The sequence below is a fragment of the Hemitrygon akajei genome, chromosome 25, assembly GCF_048418815.1.
Source record: "Hemitrygon akajei chromosome 25, sHemAka1.3, whole genome shotgun sequence".
In the NCBI taxonomy this organism is placed as follows: domain Eukaryota; kingdom Metazoa; phylum Chordata; class Chondrichthyes; order Myliobatiformes; family Dasyatidae; genus Hemitrygon; species Hemitrygon akajei.
In genome coordinates, this window is record NC_133148.1 from 13,498,043 (window position 1) to 13,512,588 (window position 14,546).

Here is a 14,546-nt window from a genome sequence, read left to right on the forward strand (position 1 = left end):
ATAGAATATAAAAGCAAGGAGATAATGCTGAGGCTTTATAAGACTGCATTTGGAGTATTGTCAACAGTTTTAGGCCCCACATCTCAGAAAGGATGTGTTATCATTTGAGAGGATCCTGAGGAGGTTGATGAGGAGGATCTCAGGAATGAAGGGGTTAACATATTAGGACCGTTTGGCAGCTTTGGGCCTGTACTTACAAGAATGTGGGAGAGGGGATCTCATTGAAACCTACTGAATGTTGAAAGGATGATATAGGCTGGTTGTGGAGAGGATCGCTCCTATGGTGGAGGTATCCAGAACTAGAAAGCACAGCCTGAAGATTGAGGGGTGAGCTGTTAGCAAAGGTAAGGAGGAATTTTTTTTTAGCCAGAGAGTAGTGATTCTGTGGAATGCTCTGCCACAGACTACAGTGGAGCCCAGGTCAGTGGGTATATTTAAAGTGGAAGTTGGTAGTTTCCTGATGGGTTAGGGCATCAAAGGATATGATGAGAAGGCAGTTGGGTGGGATCCGGAATCTGTCATGATGGAATGTTGGAGCAGTCTCGATGGGCTGAATGGCCTAATTCTGCTCTTGTGTCTTAAGTTCTTACTTTCAGAGGAGTTGAATTTAAAAACAAGGAATTAATAATGCTGAGAATCATTTTTGAGGCATTTCTGGAACCGCAGTTAAGACTATTGTAGTAGTCTTGAGCTCGTTTTCTTAGAAAAGGTGTGCTAACATTGGAGAAGATCCAGAGGAGGTGCACAAAAACTATTCTGGGAATGAAAGGGTTAATGTGGGGAGTGTTTGATGGCTCTAGACCTGTACTCAGTGGAATTTAGAAGAATGAGGGGTAATCACATTCAAACCAAATGAAAGGCCTAGATGGAGTGGACTTGGAGAAGATGTTTCCAGTAGTGGAGGTGTCTGGGACCAACCTCTAAATACAAGCATGACCTTTGCAGAGATGAGGAAGAATTTCTTCATCCAGAGGGTGGTGAATCTGTGGAATTCATTGCCACAGCTAGCTGTGGAAGCCATGTAATTAAGTATATATTTAAAGCAGACGTTGATAGGCTCTTGACAAGTTGAGAGTGTTAAAGGTGATGGAAAGAAGGCAGGAGACTGGGTTTGAGAAGAACAATAACTCAGCCACATACCAACCTCTGCCTCAACCGTCGCTCTTCTATCTTGCTATGTTATTTGCCTTTCCTCAACATCCTTACCATGATACTGACAGATTTCTTTCAAGAAACAGAGGAGTAAATGTTCAAAAGGTGACTGAGGCTGTACTGATATTTTGTTTTTGCATTGTGTTGTTTATGAAAGCAGAAGAGCTGCTAAATTTGAGCTCAGATATTCAAAGTGAACCAAATTGGTTTTTTTTTTCAGAGCTTCATTGAAATAATGGGTTTCTTGATAATGATTGCCATGCTGAAATTTGTCATGCATCTGAAATTGTATTGATTGCGCTGGCAGCCATTTTGGTGATTGGAGACTGAGCAGGACTTAAAGGTTTTTGTGAACAGTATCAACAATTAGTGACTGATTTTAATCACTGGGTCATAGCTGTGAACAAACCCCGGCAAGGTAGCATGGAAGAAGTAATGGAGGTATTAAGTAAGTAAGTAGATATTAAGTGCAGGTATTAAGTAAGTTTCATGCAGAGTTGAGGAAAGGGGGATGATATAGGGATATACAGTACTGAAGGAATGAGAGATGTGGAAAAAGATGTATAATTAATGTGCTAAAGTATCTTCCAGTGACAGCATTAACGTGAGGATATTCTTTTGCAGATTATATGAATGGGAGGAGATGAGAACTGGAAATTCAATCTGACTGCACATCGCGATCTGGTAGTGTAATTCAGTAGGACATGAATATCACTGACATTTGTGTGTAAGAAGAGATGTTTCCCATTTGTGAGTGTCAGAGTTTGAAAAGAGCTTTAACACAGCCTGGGAAAGTCCACCTTTCACAGCAGATATAAACTGCATTCTGTGTGATCAAAGCAACAACTGAGCATCCAACCTGGAGCATCACAAGGGTACCCGCTCCACGAAGAAACCGTGGAAATGTGATGACTGTGGGAAGGGGTTCAGTTCTCCATCCCAGCTTGAAACTCATAAGCGTAGTCACACCGGAGAGAAGCCATTCACCTGCTTGCTATGTGGAAAGGGATTCACTTTATCCTCCAGTCTCCGGTTACACCAGAGAGTTCACACAAATGAGAGGCCCTTTAAATGTTCTGACTGTGGAAACTGCTTTAAAATCTCCGCAGATCTGATTAAACACCAGCTTGTTCACACTGATGAGAGACCTTTCAGTTGTTCTCACTGTGACAAGAGGTTTAGGCAGTCGTCTCACCTTATTCAACACCAGCGAGTGCATACAGGAGAGAGGCCACTGACGTGCTCTGTTTGTGGGAAGGGGTTTAGTTCTGCATCCAATCTTCGGACGCACCAGCGAATTCACACTGGAGAGAAAATGTTCTCCTGCTCCATATGTGAAAAGGGATTCACCCAATCATCCAACCTGCTGAGGCACCAGCAAGTTCACACTAAAGAAAGGCCATTCATGTGTTCTGTGTGTGGGAAGGGATTCACTCGGTCATCTCACCTCCTGAGACATCAGCAGGTTCATGTAATTGCAGAGGTTTGATTCTGCTATGGATAACACCTCCATTTATTTCTCATGATGTTGGTAACCCCATGTAACTGAATTTTACTGCCCTTTTTATCTGTCTGATAAATTAGCTGAGATGTATATACCTTGCTTATTTTACCAAGCTAAGAGAAAATAATTGATATTCAATGCTGGCTGCTGCATTTTAAGGTTTCTCCAGATCATTTTGGTTCCTCAACATTTGTATACTCCTCCAACTCTCCTGGTTGTCCGTTTTGATCTTGATAACCGAGCATTAATTCTGCTTTGGGAGCTATACAAAACTCACTGTTACTCACTTCCAGTTATCAAACGTGTTAAGCAATTCATGTTATTCCTCATGCTTAATGAGTAAAATGTCATCGGTGTTTAAAAAATCTGAAAAATTCTGCTCGGAAAATACACAGCAGATGAGACAGCATCTGTGAGAAGGCATATAGGCTTAGCATTTCAGAGTGAGATCTCTTCATCAGCATTTGTTAACGTTCATCATTTATTGTGCATATCCTACCCCTATTGTACTACAGAATGGACCACCTCACACTTGTCAGGATTAAGTTCCATTTGTCAACTCTCTGGCTAGCTCATCTATATCATGTCGCCTTAGACAATCTTCCGAACTATCCATAATACCTCCAATTTCCAGGTCATTTGCAAACATAATAATTGTACCTCCTACATTCATCTCCAATTTGAAGAAATGTGTCACAAAGCAAAGATCCAAACATCAAGCCCTCTGGTACATGACCAGTCACAGAGTAGCTTATTATCAATACCCACTGTCACCAAGAAATTTTGGATCTTAGATGCAAGGGAAACATGCTGGAAATATCAAGCAACATACACAATTTCACTTTGGCTGAGACCCTTGCTTAAAAGGAGGTAGAAGCAAGAATAAGGAGGTTGGGGGGAGATTGATGGTGTTTGGATCCAATTAGCCAGCTCATCTTGAATCCCAAGAGCTCCTTATGTATTAGATAGATAGATAGATACTTTATTCATCCCCATGGGGAAATTCAACATTTTTTTCCAATGTCCCATACACTTGTTGTAGCAAAAACTCATTACATACAATACTTAACTCAGTAATAATATGATATGCATCTAAATTACTAACTCAAAAAGCATTAATAATAGCTTTAAAAAAAGTTCTTAAGTCCTGGCAGTTGAATTGTAAAGCCTAATGGCATTGGGGAGTATTGACCTCTTCATCCTGTCTGAGGAGCATTGCATCGACAGTAACCTGTCGCTTTATTAGGTAACTATGTAAGAGATATTTACATCTCCTAAAGGTACTGTATAAAATTCAGACAGTAAATCACTGTAATCTGACCAACCTACCATGTGGGATCTTGTCAAATTGTCCAAGGTCATTAGAAATTTTTTAATCTTGAGTCTTTTTTCTTGTCATGCCTCAGGATTTTCTTTGGTTTATACATTGCTTGTATTCTGTCCTTTTAATTAATCCCCTGAATTTTCTCAGTAAGTAAGTTGAACCACCCATACTTTCTGCCATGACAGGCTTTTCCTCTTCAGTCCTGATGCGGGTCTCAATCCAGAACATTAAAAGTTCACTTTTGCCTCCACTGGTACTACTTGGCCCTATGAATTTCTCCAGAATTCTGTTCTTTTTTTTGCTTCAGACTCCAGCGTCTATTGTCACTTTACAACTTTACCTTTTTTCTCTCTAATGTCAGATTGGTTTCTCAGAGTGATCTTTCTCATAGCATTGGTGTACATTTCAGCAGTAATTTTGGCTCAGTATTTCTCCCATAGGAATTGTATAAAATTTTCCAAAAATTGTTCTGTATCAGCCATCTTTGCCATCATCTTGTCTTCTGTTAAATGAAGAACAGTATTGGGAGTAGACCATGGGTCACTTTGAGCCTGCACCACCATTCATGAGGGTTGTTAAGACTATCTCCCAATGCAATTTTGAATTTTCCTACTTAGTTTGTGTAGGTATAATTTTACTGTGCTAAGGAGTGTTGCTACTCAGATATGTTTTGTGTCTTCTCTAGTTATATAAGTGCAGTGCAATTCTAACCAGCCTGAACGAATAGTATACATTTTCTGTATGAACTCACGTTTGTATCATAAGAGCTTCAGGTGGTTGTTGAGCACTTTCTAAAGTCGGCATTCTGTCAGTTATGATTTTGAGTAACTTTTGGAATACATAGTCAGTGGAGATGTTTTCCCAAGGAAAATTAGAAGATGGTGGAAACAATCATGTCAAAACTCTTAAAGTACATTTGTTGCAAAGAGAAATTGATTTGTACATTAAGGAAAATGCAGCAACTGTGCAATGGTCAAGGAGCCGAGAAATCCCTTTATCCCTTTGCTGTTTTCACAGAGGCACAGTCAAGGATTCCCTGGAACAAGGTAAGTTAAACAACTTGTTACATCGCTGACCACAGAGCATTATCTACTTAGTGCAATCATAGGTTTGCACCATTCTCTCAATGAATTGCTGCATCTGAGGGTTTCTGGAATACATACTCAGCTGATGTCCAGAGTGCATGACTCATAAATTTCATTTTTACAATGTATCAGTTACGGTGAGAAGGCAGGTGAATCCAGTTGAGAAGGAGATAAATCAGCTAAGATGGAATGGTGACACAGCCTCAATGGGCCGAAAAGCATAATTCCGCTCCTATTATTGCAGTAATCATTATCACTAAAGCGTACACCTTTAAAAATGCCAATGGTGCTTCAGTGTGGGAAGTTCTGATTAGACAAACAATTATTTTCTTTGCACTCAGAAGGCAAAGAGGTGATTGAAAACGAAGCGTAGGGTGGGGGGAGGCCTTCAGTTTTAACCTCATGCTATTTGTTATAGTTATCTATTGCAGACATTTTTCACAAGCTCAGGCAAACATGTATATGAACTGCAGTGAAGTGTTACAGAAAGCCGACAATGGGATATGACCTACTCTTAAGCAGATCTGGTTCAAAGTCTTAGGCCCAGAAACGCAATGCAGAGCATGTGCAGGAAAGAAGATATTCCAGTACAGTAAAGCTATCTGTTTACTCTCATGCCCTGAGAGATCAGTTTAAGACGATATTGTCACCAATCAAAGTGACTCACCTGATGTCATTGAATGAAGTGCTAATCAAAAAGCAATAAGCAATGTTGGAAGTCTGAACTATAATCAGTAAATTTGGGAACTACTTGGCAAATCTGACTAAACAGCTGGAAGCAAATTAGTGAACTTTTCAAATCGATGCTTTACATGAAAGGTTGACTCAATTTCTTTCTTTGAATTGATTGCTAATGATATTTTCAGAAAGTCTTAAATAAAATTCAATGTAAAACCATAGTGTGTAAATTAAAACTCATAGGTTTGGATGTATTATACTACAATGGATTGAAAATGACTTATAGGAAAGAGAAAGTAGTAATAAGCATGTCTTCTTTAGGGTGATTGTGATTAGTGCTTTGGTCCCAGCTATTCCAACGGATGTCAACAATTTTTTTCAAATTAACTGAGTGTGGCATTCATCACCGATCAGTGCTAAGGCTATTGCTTTCTTGGAGTGTTTAAGTCACAATTTTAAAATGTTAATTATGTATTTAATTTTTGAATAATATTGTAAATATTGTTTAAGTATTCTTGCTTACGTAATTCATTTCAGATCTTATGTAAAAGTCTGTCATTATGCTCCTATATCATATGTATGTGTCTCACTAAAGTTTAAAAAAAAATGAACTAAGGACATGTTATCCCTGGCTCCGTGTTTTTCTTTCAGTTAGGTTTATGTTTTAGAGTTACAAAACATAACAGTTAACAGTTTGTGAGCTATGAAGATAGTGATAAATTGAGGCAGGAAATGAACAGGCTGGTGCAATGGACAAATGTGTAACAGCTGAATGATGATGCAGCAAAGTGTGAGGTGAGACATTTTGAGGGCAAAAAATGAAGAGACTACATAGGTTAAAGGATAGAGTTCTGAAAGGGGAGCAGCCCCAGGGGACCCTGGGGGAATTGGTTGCACAACTCTTTGAACGTGGGAGGACATTTTGAGAATATTGTTAATAAGGTGTATTCACTTCTGGCTTTTATTAGTGGATGCATTGAGTGTATAAGCAGGGCAGTTGCACTGAATCTTGAAACGATCTTCACGGGAGAAGTATGTTCACTTCTAGTCACCTCAGTATAGAAAGAATGTAAAGCCATTAGGGAGGACCCAGAAACGAATTTCATGAATTGACAGAATAAAGGGGCTGGAACTTGTTTTACTCCAGAAAAGAATGATGTTGAGAGCTTGATTTAAGTATATAAAATGAAAATGAAAGTGAGATGCTGAAGATGTTCTATAGGTCAGTTGTGGAGAGCGCCCTCTTCTTTGTGGTGGCGTGTTGGGGAGGAAGCATTAAGAAGAGGGACGCCTCACGTCTTAATAAGCTGGTAAGGAAGGCGGGCTCTGTCGTGGGCAAAGTACTGGAGAGTTTAACATCGGTAGCTGAGCGAAGGGCGCTGAGTAGGCTACGGTCAATTATGGATAACTCTGAACATCCTCTACATAGCACCATCAAGAGACAGAGAAGCAGTTTCAGTGACAGGTTACTATCGATGCAATGCTCCTCAGACAGTATGAAGAGGTCAATACTCCCCAATGCCATTAGGCTTTACAATTCTACTGCCAGGACTTAAGAACTTTTTAAAAGCTATTATTAATGCTTTTTGAGATAGTGATTTAGATGCATATGATTTTTTTTTACTGAGTTAAGTATTGTATGTAATCAGTTTTGCTACAACAAGTGTATGGGACATTGGAAAAAAGTTGAATTTCCCCATGGGGATGAATAAAGTATCTATCTATCTAAATAAAGTGGATACAGGGAGGCTGTTGCTTTTAGTATCCCAGAGGGTGCAGGTAAAAAAAAATAAGCAAAGGGAATTAACAGTAATACAAGGAAAAATATGCATTTTGTACTTGGAATCTGGATACACTGCCAACAGATGTGAAAGCAGGTTCTATTTAGCTTTCAAGAAGGAATTTCTATTCATGTATGGCGGAGAAAACATTGCAAGGCCATGCCAGAAGAGGCCAGTGAGAGGGGATTTGTGGTGGGATCCTTGAATTCCTCTGCTGGTGCAGTGGGTTATGTTGCTGCCAGTCTCTCTTTCCACTTAATATGCCAGCAATATACAGCTCAGTGCAGTGGTGAGTTTTGAGAAGTCTGCAAAGAAGCTTCAAGCTGAGAATATGGGGAAATGCATTTCAGAAGTGTGGATGTCTAAAATAGAGCCTGCTTTGGTAGGAAAGACAGAATATAATTGTTACAACAAATGTCAATAGAGTGATTTCTGCACCTTTTTCCAATAGTCACTGAAAGCGAAGTACAGCAAGCATTTAAGAACACAGATAGTATGTTAGTATTCATTACAATACTGTAAGTGTAAGAATGTTGTTCCACAACTTATCTGGCATGGAGTTGAGTCTTATTTAAGAGAATTATTTATGCCATAAAGTGGTAAATATAATTTTTGATATATTTGCAATGACATTGATTCCTCGGGTGACAGGACACTTGCATGAGGAAGGATTAGCTGATGTGGCACGTGTACAGTAGAATTGCATTAAAAATGTAGGAAATGATAGCAAGAATATTCCATCTAGCCCATCGAATTTGAACTGGCATTCAATAAGTTCATGGCTGATATAGCTGTGGACCTAGCTCCACCTAACTGCCTTTACCCCATAACGCTGTTTTCCCCTACTATGCTAAAATTGATCTTGCTGTGTCTTAAGTATATTTAAAGAGGCAACCTCTACTACTTCACTGGGCAGAGAATTCCACAGATTCATGACTCGGGGGGGAGGGGGGGTGTTGTGGAAAGCAGTTTCTCCTCATTTCCATCCTAAATCTATTGCTCTGAATCTTGAGGCTGTGGTCTGAGTTCAGACCTTCTTTACCAGTGGAAACATATTTCCTGCCTCTATCTTATTATTATATGTGCTTCTATAAAAGACCATTTCATCCTTCTGAATTCAAGCGAGTATTCAGAATGTAATTGCATCGCCTCAGATATTTAATCCATCAGTCTGTTCCATAAAGCAACCACCCTTTGTGAGAAAATGCTCCTCGGATTCATTAAATGTCTCACATCTCTCATTAAACAAATGCCTTCTCATTTTAGACTCTCCTGCCTGGGAATGAGTGTGGGTGAATTCTGTGAATATCTACTCTATATATGTCTTTCTTATCAATCTTTATAAGGTCATACATTGGTGTCCTACTCTCCACTCAGATCAAACCCATTCTATCTAATCCCTCCTTGTGACTAAAGCCAGAGGTTCCAATCAATATTATGGTGAATTACTTTTGCTTTCATTACCTGCCAACAGAACTATACACACTACTCCAAGACTGAACTAACCAATGTTTTGATTAGCTGCAACATAATATGACAAATATTATTCTTAATATTTCAGCCTACAAAAGCAAAAAACTAAGTACCTTCTTCACTACCCGATCCAACTATGTCGCCCTTTTCAAGGAGCTCTGAAGCTGCACCACAAGGTTGCTCTGTGCATCAAACATCCTAAAGTTTCTGTCATTTTCTCTGTATGCCTTGACTAAATTTGATGCCTTAAATTAATTAATTCATTTTTGCCAGGATTAAGGGTTTACTCTAGAATGCTGCACTCAGTCTGTCTTGGGTAGATAGAGCACAGAAGCAGGTCCTCCAGACCACTAAACACATGTTTCCCAGCGAGTGCCGACCTGTACTAATGCCAATTAGCAGCATTTGGCCCACAGTGTTCTATGTTTTGGAGTTTCCAGTGTTTGCCCAGAAAGTTAAATATGGCCCAATACAGAGGTAAAGACAGGAAGTGGCAGGCAACAGATGGGTCCAAGTAAGGGGATGATGGCCAGGTAGGGTGAAGAGAAGAGGTGGATACAATGATAAGAAGTTGGGAGATAATACTGGAGACAACCCTTGGCTTATGTAATAATCAACTCTTCACCTGGATCTACCAATCACTTGCCTCATCAACTTTTAACAACGATTTGCCTCCACGGATGCTGCCTGACCTCCCAAGTTTCTCAAATAGTTTGCCACCATGTCCCACCATCTGCAGTTCTATGTGTCTCGTGTCTCTAGCAAGACTACTTGTTCATGTCCACTGAGCTCCCTGTGTTTCCTGCTCCCTACTTGTAACAACTCATGTCTTTACCCCAACCTGCCATGAAACATTCCGTTCAATCCTAACCCGCTGACAATCTCGCTCTGGTCCTCCTCACAATCCAAAATTATTGGAATGAGTAGTCACATAAATATGGTGTAACACAGACCTCTGTTGGAGTACCTTTGTGTGACAGTGCCACCTGCAGCAAAAAAAAATCACTCAAGCCAATACTACAAAAAAAGTGCAGTGTTGAGGAATGAACTGACGAATGTTTATTGTGAATTTCCTGAGTCACTGCATAAATTATCATTGATTCGAAGTGAAGAAAGATTCTGTGTGCAAACCTGTTGTATTTCCTGCATTAAAATTGTAACTGCGTTTTTAAAAGTGTTTTACAGCACCCAGCCTCTCTCTCTTTGTTGTTGGATTATTCTCTTTACTCAGACTCGGATAACGAAGGCACAAAATGAAGGGTTGTTTTCACCTCATCTTAATCCGCGGCTTCTTAGAGAATTGCATTTATTTGCCAAGTATAAACCATAAAGAGACCGTTGATATAGAAAACACAGGAACATGCTTTTGGGCCCGCGATGCCTATACCAAACATGACATGAAATTGAGTTCATCCATTCTGCTTGCACGTGATCGATATCCACCCCCCCCCCCCATTTCGTGCATATTTAAATAGCTCCCTTAAACACCACCGTCATGTATACTTCCATCGCCATCCCCGGCAGCGTGTTCCAGGCACCTGTCACTCTCTGAACACAGAAGAAAAGCAAATTGTCTTGTAATCTATTTCTGCAATTCGTAGAATACAATTGGGTCCCCGTCAGCTTCTGACGCTCCTGTGAAAACAATCCTATTTCGCCTAACCGCTGGTGAATCTCTTCTACACCCTCTCGAAAGCCTCCACACTTTCCTTAAATGGGACGACCAGAACTATGCACAATATTCCAAATGCCGTCTAACCAATGATTTAAATAAGGCAAAAATAATGCTTTATATTTCCCCCTTTTCCTATTTAACTAAATTATTTATTCGGATCCAGGGGTATTTTATGATAACGGTTACCTGCTCTCTGAATTTCCTCTGAGTCACTGCATAAATAAAAGTGTTTGTGCAACAACTGAGCATTTGAAGCATGTTAGCACTTTCCATGAAAATAAATTTAGGGTCACTGAAGCCACTGATTTTGTAATTAACTTGAAATCGTTCAATAAAGAACTGGACAACATAAGCCAACCATAGTAGGATGAAACTACCCGAAATGGCAAAGAGTAGCACGATGGACTTTCTCCGACTCTCCATCTCAGGATCCTTCTGTGTCTCTCCAGCGTTCTGACCGCGGAGCCTCCTGCGGGCTCGGCTGGCCGCCAGAATGTGTCTGACGGTCAGAGCGTTAAGAAAGATTATTAGGAAGAATGGCAGACAAGGGGTTAAAAGTCGGTCGATCCATTGAAAAGTCGCCCACATTGGTGAGGTATATCGAATCTCCTTTAGTTTACAATACCAAGGGGTGTTATTAATCACGTAGACCGGTGCGTGTAAGAAGTACCAGGGGATATTGATTAGGCAACCGAAGGCACAGATAGTTCCGATTACCACCGCCGCCGTACTCTCGGTGCAGTATTTTGTTTTCAACTTCTGGCAACAAATGGCTACAAATCGATCAAAGGTGAAAGAGACTGTTAACCAGACGGAACAGTTCCTGGCTGCATAGATTAGTGTGATGCTGAGACTGCAGATGGGAGTAATAGATAAGAAACTGCCGGGAAAATAGATGCCAGGAAGCCGATTTAACAACACGGCCGTGACAATAACCAGCAGATCCGTCACCGCCATGGACACCAGGTACCGAGTGATACATTTGGAGAGACCGCACCTTCCTCGCGACAGTATAGCAATTGCCACAAGATTGACTGTGGAAGAGAAAAAGATGAATTACCAAATGCGCGTTCTAGCGACACAACGCGTTGATTAGAATTGTGTAACTACAATACCTTAACCCTCTCGTCCATTCATGTTGATCGACTAATGGACAAAAGAGAAGTTGTACAATCGTGGAGAGAAAGTAAATAAGAATGAAATTTCTCTGTGGTCGCGAGTGCCAATTGTATTTTCACCTGCCTATTTTACTTCTCTCTCCTTGTTATATGTCATTAATGTCATGAAACTGTATTCAGGGCAAAGATTTTAACAGGTGGACTACAACTTCGCGACGGACATACCGCCAGTGATAATTTCTGCCCCCAACATCTTTTCAATATTCAAATATAAAATGTGGTAATGGTTTAGAAATTATGACCAATTCCACAAATCGAGGTGGAGGAAGTTATTCGAACATGATAAGCTAACGCGTTCGGCGGGAGTGAATATTACTATGGAGAAACCAATGGCAAATGGATTGGAAAGCACTCGTAAAAAGCTGAACGGTCGGAAAGATCGTTGTATTGTTTGAGATCTGGCGACCTGTATTCATGCTGCTGAAATGCGTTCATAAATATACATTCTTTAAATAAGCTTATTGTTCCAATTGATTAGTAACACTTTGCTTTATAGCTTTCAATTAGTCATTTCGTTTCATCACAGCATTAAGTTAAATTCGCTATGTAGTGATCGCTTAGTGCGATTAGTTAAGGTATAAAACGTTTCTGATCTTCAGCCGAGTATGAAGTGATTCCAAATCGAAATAATTTCTTTAATTCGCAGTTTAATACAGTAAGAATAAAAATGTTGTTGCAGAAAATAACGGAATTGCAATCCTCTCTTCCTCGCCCGTTGGTAAACATACTTGTAAGGTTTCACGACCAAGTACAATCCTACCACTTTCATTCACATTACCAGGTATCCTCTCCGTTTAACATAGAACATGCATTGATCGCTTGCTTTCCTATGTCTTTAAAAATGCACTGTATATTTTGTTGGATTTCATCATTTGTTTCACTGTCGCAAAACAGTCTACGGAAACGGGAACAAAATTCCCGAGCTGATCAGTTCTTAATTAAATCCCGGCTACGGAAACCACAAGCCCACTCAACCACTTTTCCTCCACATACCAAAAGGAAACAGCAGAAATTATCAGTAGAATTTGACTCAGCACTTTGTAATGTGCAGTATGGAGGCGGGTAGTGACTTCACTCGGAACGGTTCTGCTCGGGTTTTGAAATTGACGCCACCTCTTCTAGAATTCCAGTACAGTTACCCGAACAAATCGGATATGAAATGCTTTTTAAAGTTCCTTACCCACGGAACACATCGCCACAAAGATCAACAAAAATCTTCTCGAGTTTGGCTCTGATGCTCTCAAATCACAGGTTTTTTTTCTCAACCCTAGACTGCAGCGAGCATTCATTTAGAGAATGACGACGTCGCTGAAGAACCCTACCTGGTATTGCGAAGGCTGCGAGGATAGTGTAGTAAACAGCATAAACCATGCCTCTGGGCGGGGCGTGCATTTTCTGTGAAAAGCGTCTTGCTGGCGTGTTATGCCAGCTACAAATTGGCGTTCTGGTTTTTTGTACCTGTCGGGTTGTCCCCAAGTGACAAATAAGTACCTGATGTTAGTGATAGGCATTGAACACACAGATTTCGTAATCTCAAAAATGATGCATGTTCCAATCTGCCAGCAATTAATTCAGTGCGACTTAATTTCGGGCTGGAGCTAATGCTTTAAAACATGATGGCGTTTAAACGTTAGGGAATTTAGGAAAATATGTATAGTACGTTCAATGGTTTAAACTTCTTTGTGTTTTCAACCACAAACCAGCATCATTTGCACTTAACTGCCAGCTGAACTGGGCACCTGCCGCTTTAATTGTATCAAAGAAGTAAAAAACAGGAAAAGAACAAGATGCAGTAAGAGAGGTTACAAAGTAGGTTTGGGATCCGTAGATAACAAAGACGCACTAAATCCATCCGTTCCCCCTTTCCGAAGTCGATCAACAAGTTATCATCAATTCAGAGAATTGATAGAACATAAAGCAAACAGCATTATGAAGGACCCCACGCACCCCTCATACAAACTCTTCCCCTTCCTGCCCTCTGGGAAAAGGCACGGAAGCATTCGGGCTCTCACGACCAGACTATGTAACAGTTTCTTCTCCCAAGCTATCAGACTCCTCAATACCCAGAGCCGGGACTGACACTTTACTGCCCTATTGTCTTGTTTATTATTTATTGTAATGCCTGGACTGCTTTGTGCAGTTTATGCAGTCCTGGGTAGGTCTGTAGTCTAGTGTAGGTTTTTTTTTCTGTTGTTTTTTTTTTACGTAGATCAGTCTAGTTTATCTACTGTGTCATGTAACACCATGGTCGTGAAAAAATGTTGTCTCAGTTTTTACTATGTACTGTACCAGCAGTTATGGTCGAAATGACAATAAAACGTGACTTGACTTGACTTGAAATGCTGGCAAATGCTGCTATCTATCCATTTCCCTCTGATCTTCAAAGTGGTCCAAGAAGCCACCAATCCATGAAAAAGAAAAAGAAAAAAAAATTAAGTTCCTTTTATTAAACTTTCCCTCGTTCATTTTAATGTTATCTAATAATCAATATAGCTATGCTGGGAAAACGGCTCAGGCTATCCTATCTATGGCTCTTATAATTTAGTACCTGTATGGGTCGTCACTCATAAACAATAATAAAAGAATAAAAACAATCAACGCTTCTTCCTGTAGCCAATACTCTCGAATTCAGGCAACTTCAAGGTGAACTTCGTTTGCAGCCTCCAGGCATTACTGTGATGATGATCACACAGGTG

The 14,546-nt window shown here is 40.2% G+C and overlaps 1 protein-coding gene across 1 annotated transcript; it reads left to right on the forward strand.

Annotated features, from left to right (window-relative positions):
• The first annotated feature begins 1,575 nt into the window (after positions 1 to 1,575).
• Positions 1,576 to 3,618, forward strand: LOC140716171 (uncharacterized). The gene is made up of 2 exons (XM_073028816.1): positions 1,576 to 1,600; positions 2,004 to 3,618. The coding sequence occupies exons 1-2, from the start codon at positions 1,576 to 1,578 to the stop codon at positions 2,639 to 2,641; spliced, it is 663 nt and encodes a 220-aa protein (XP_072884917.1). The 3' UTR covers positions 2,642 to 3,618.
• The last annotated feature ends 10,928 nt before the right edge of the window (positions 3,619 to 14,546 follow it).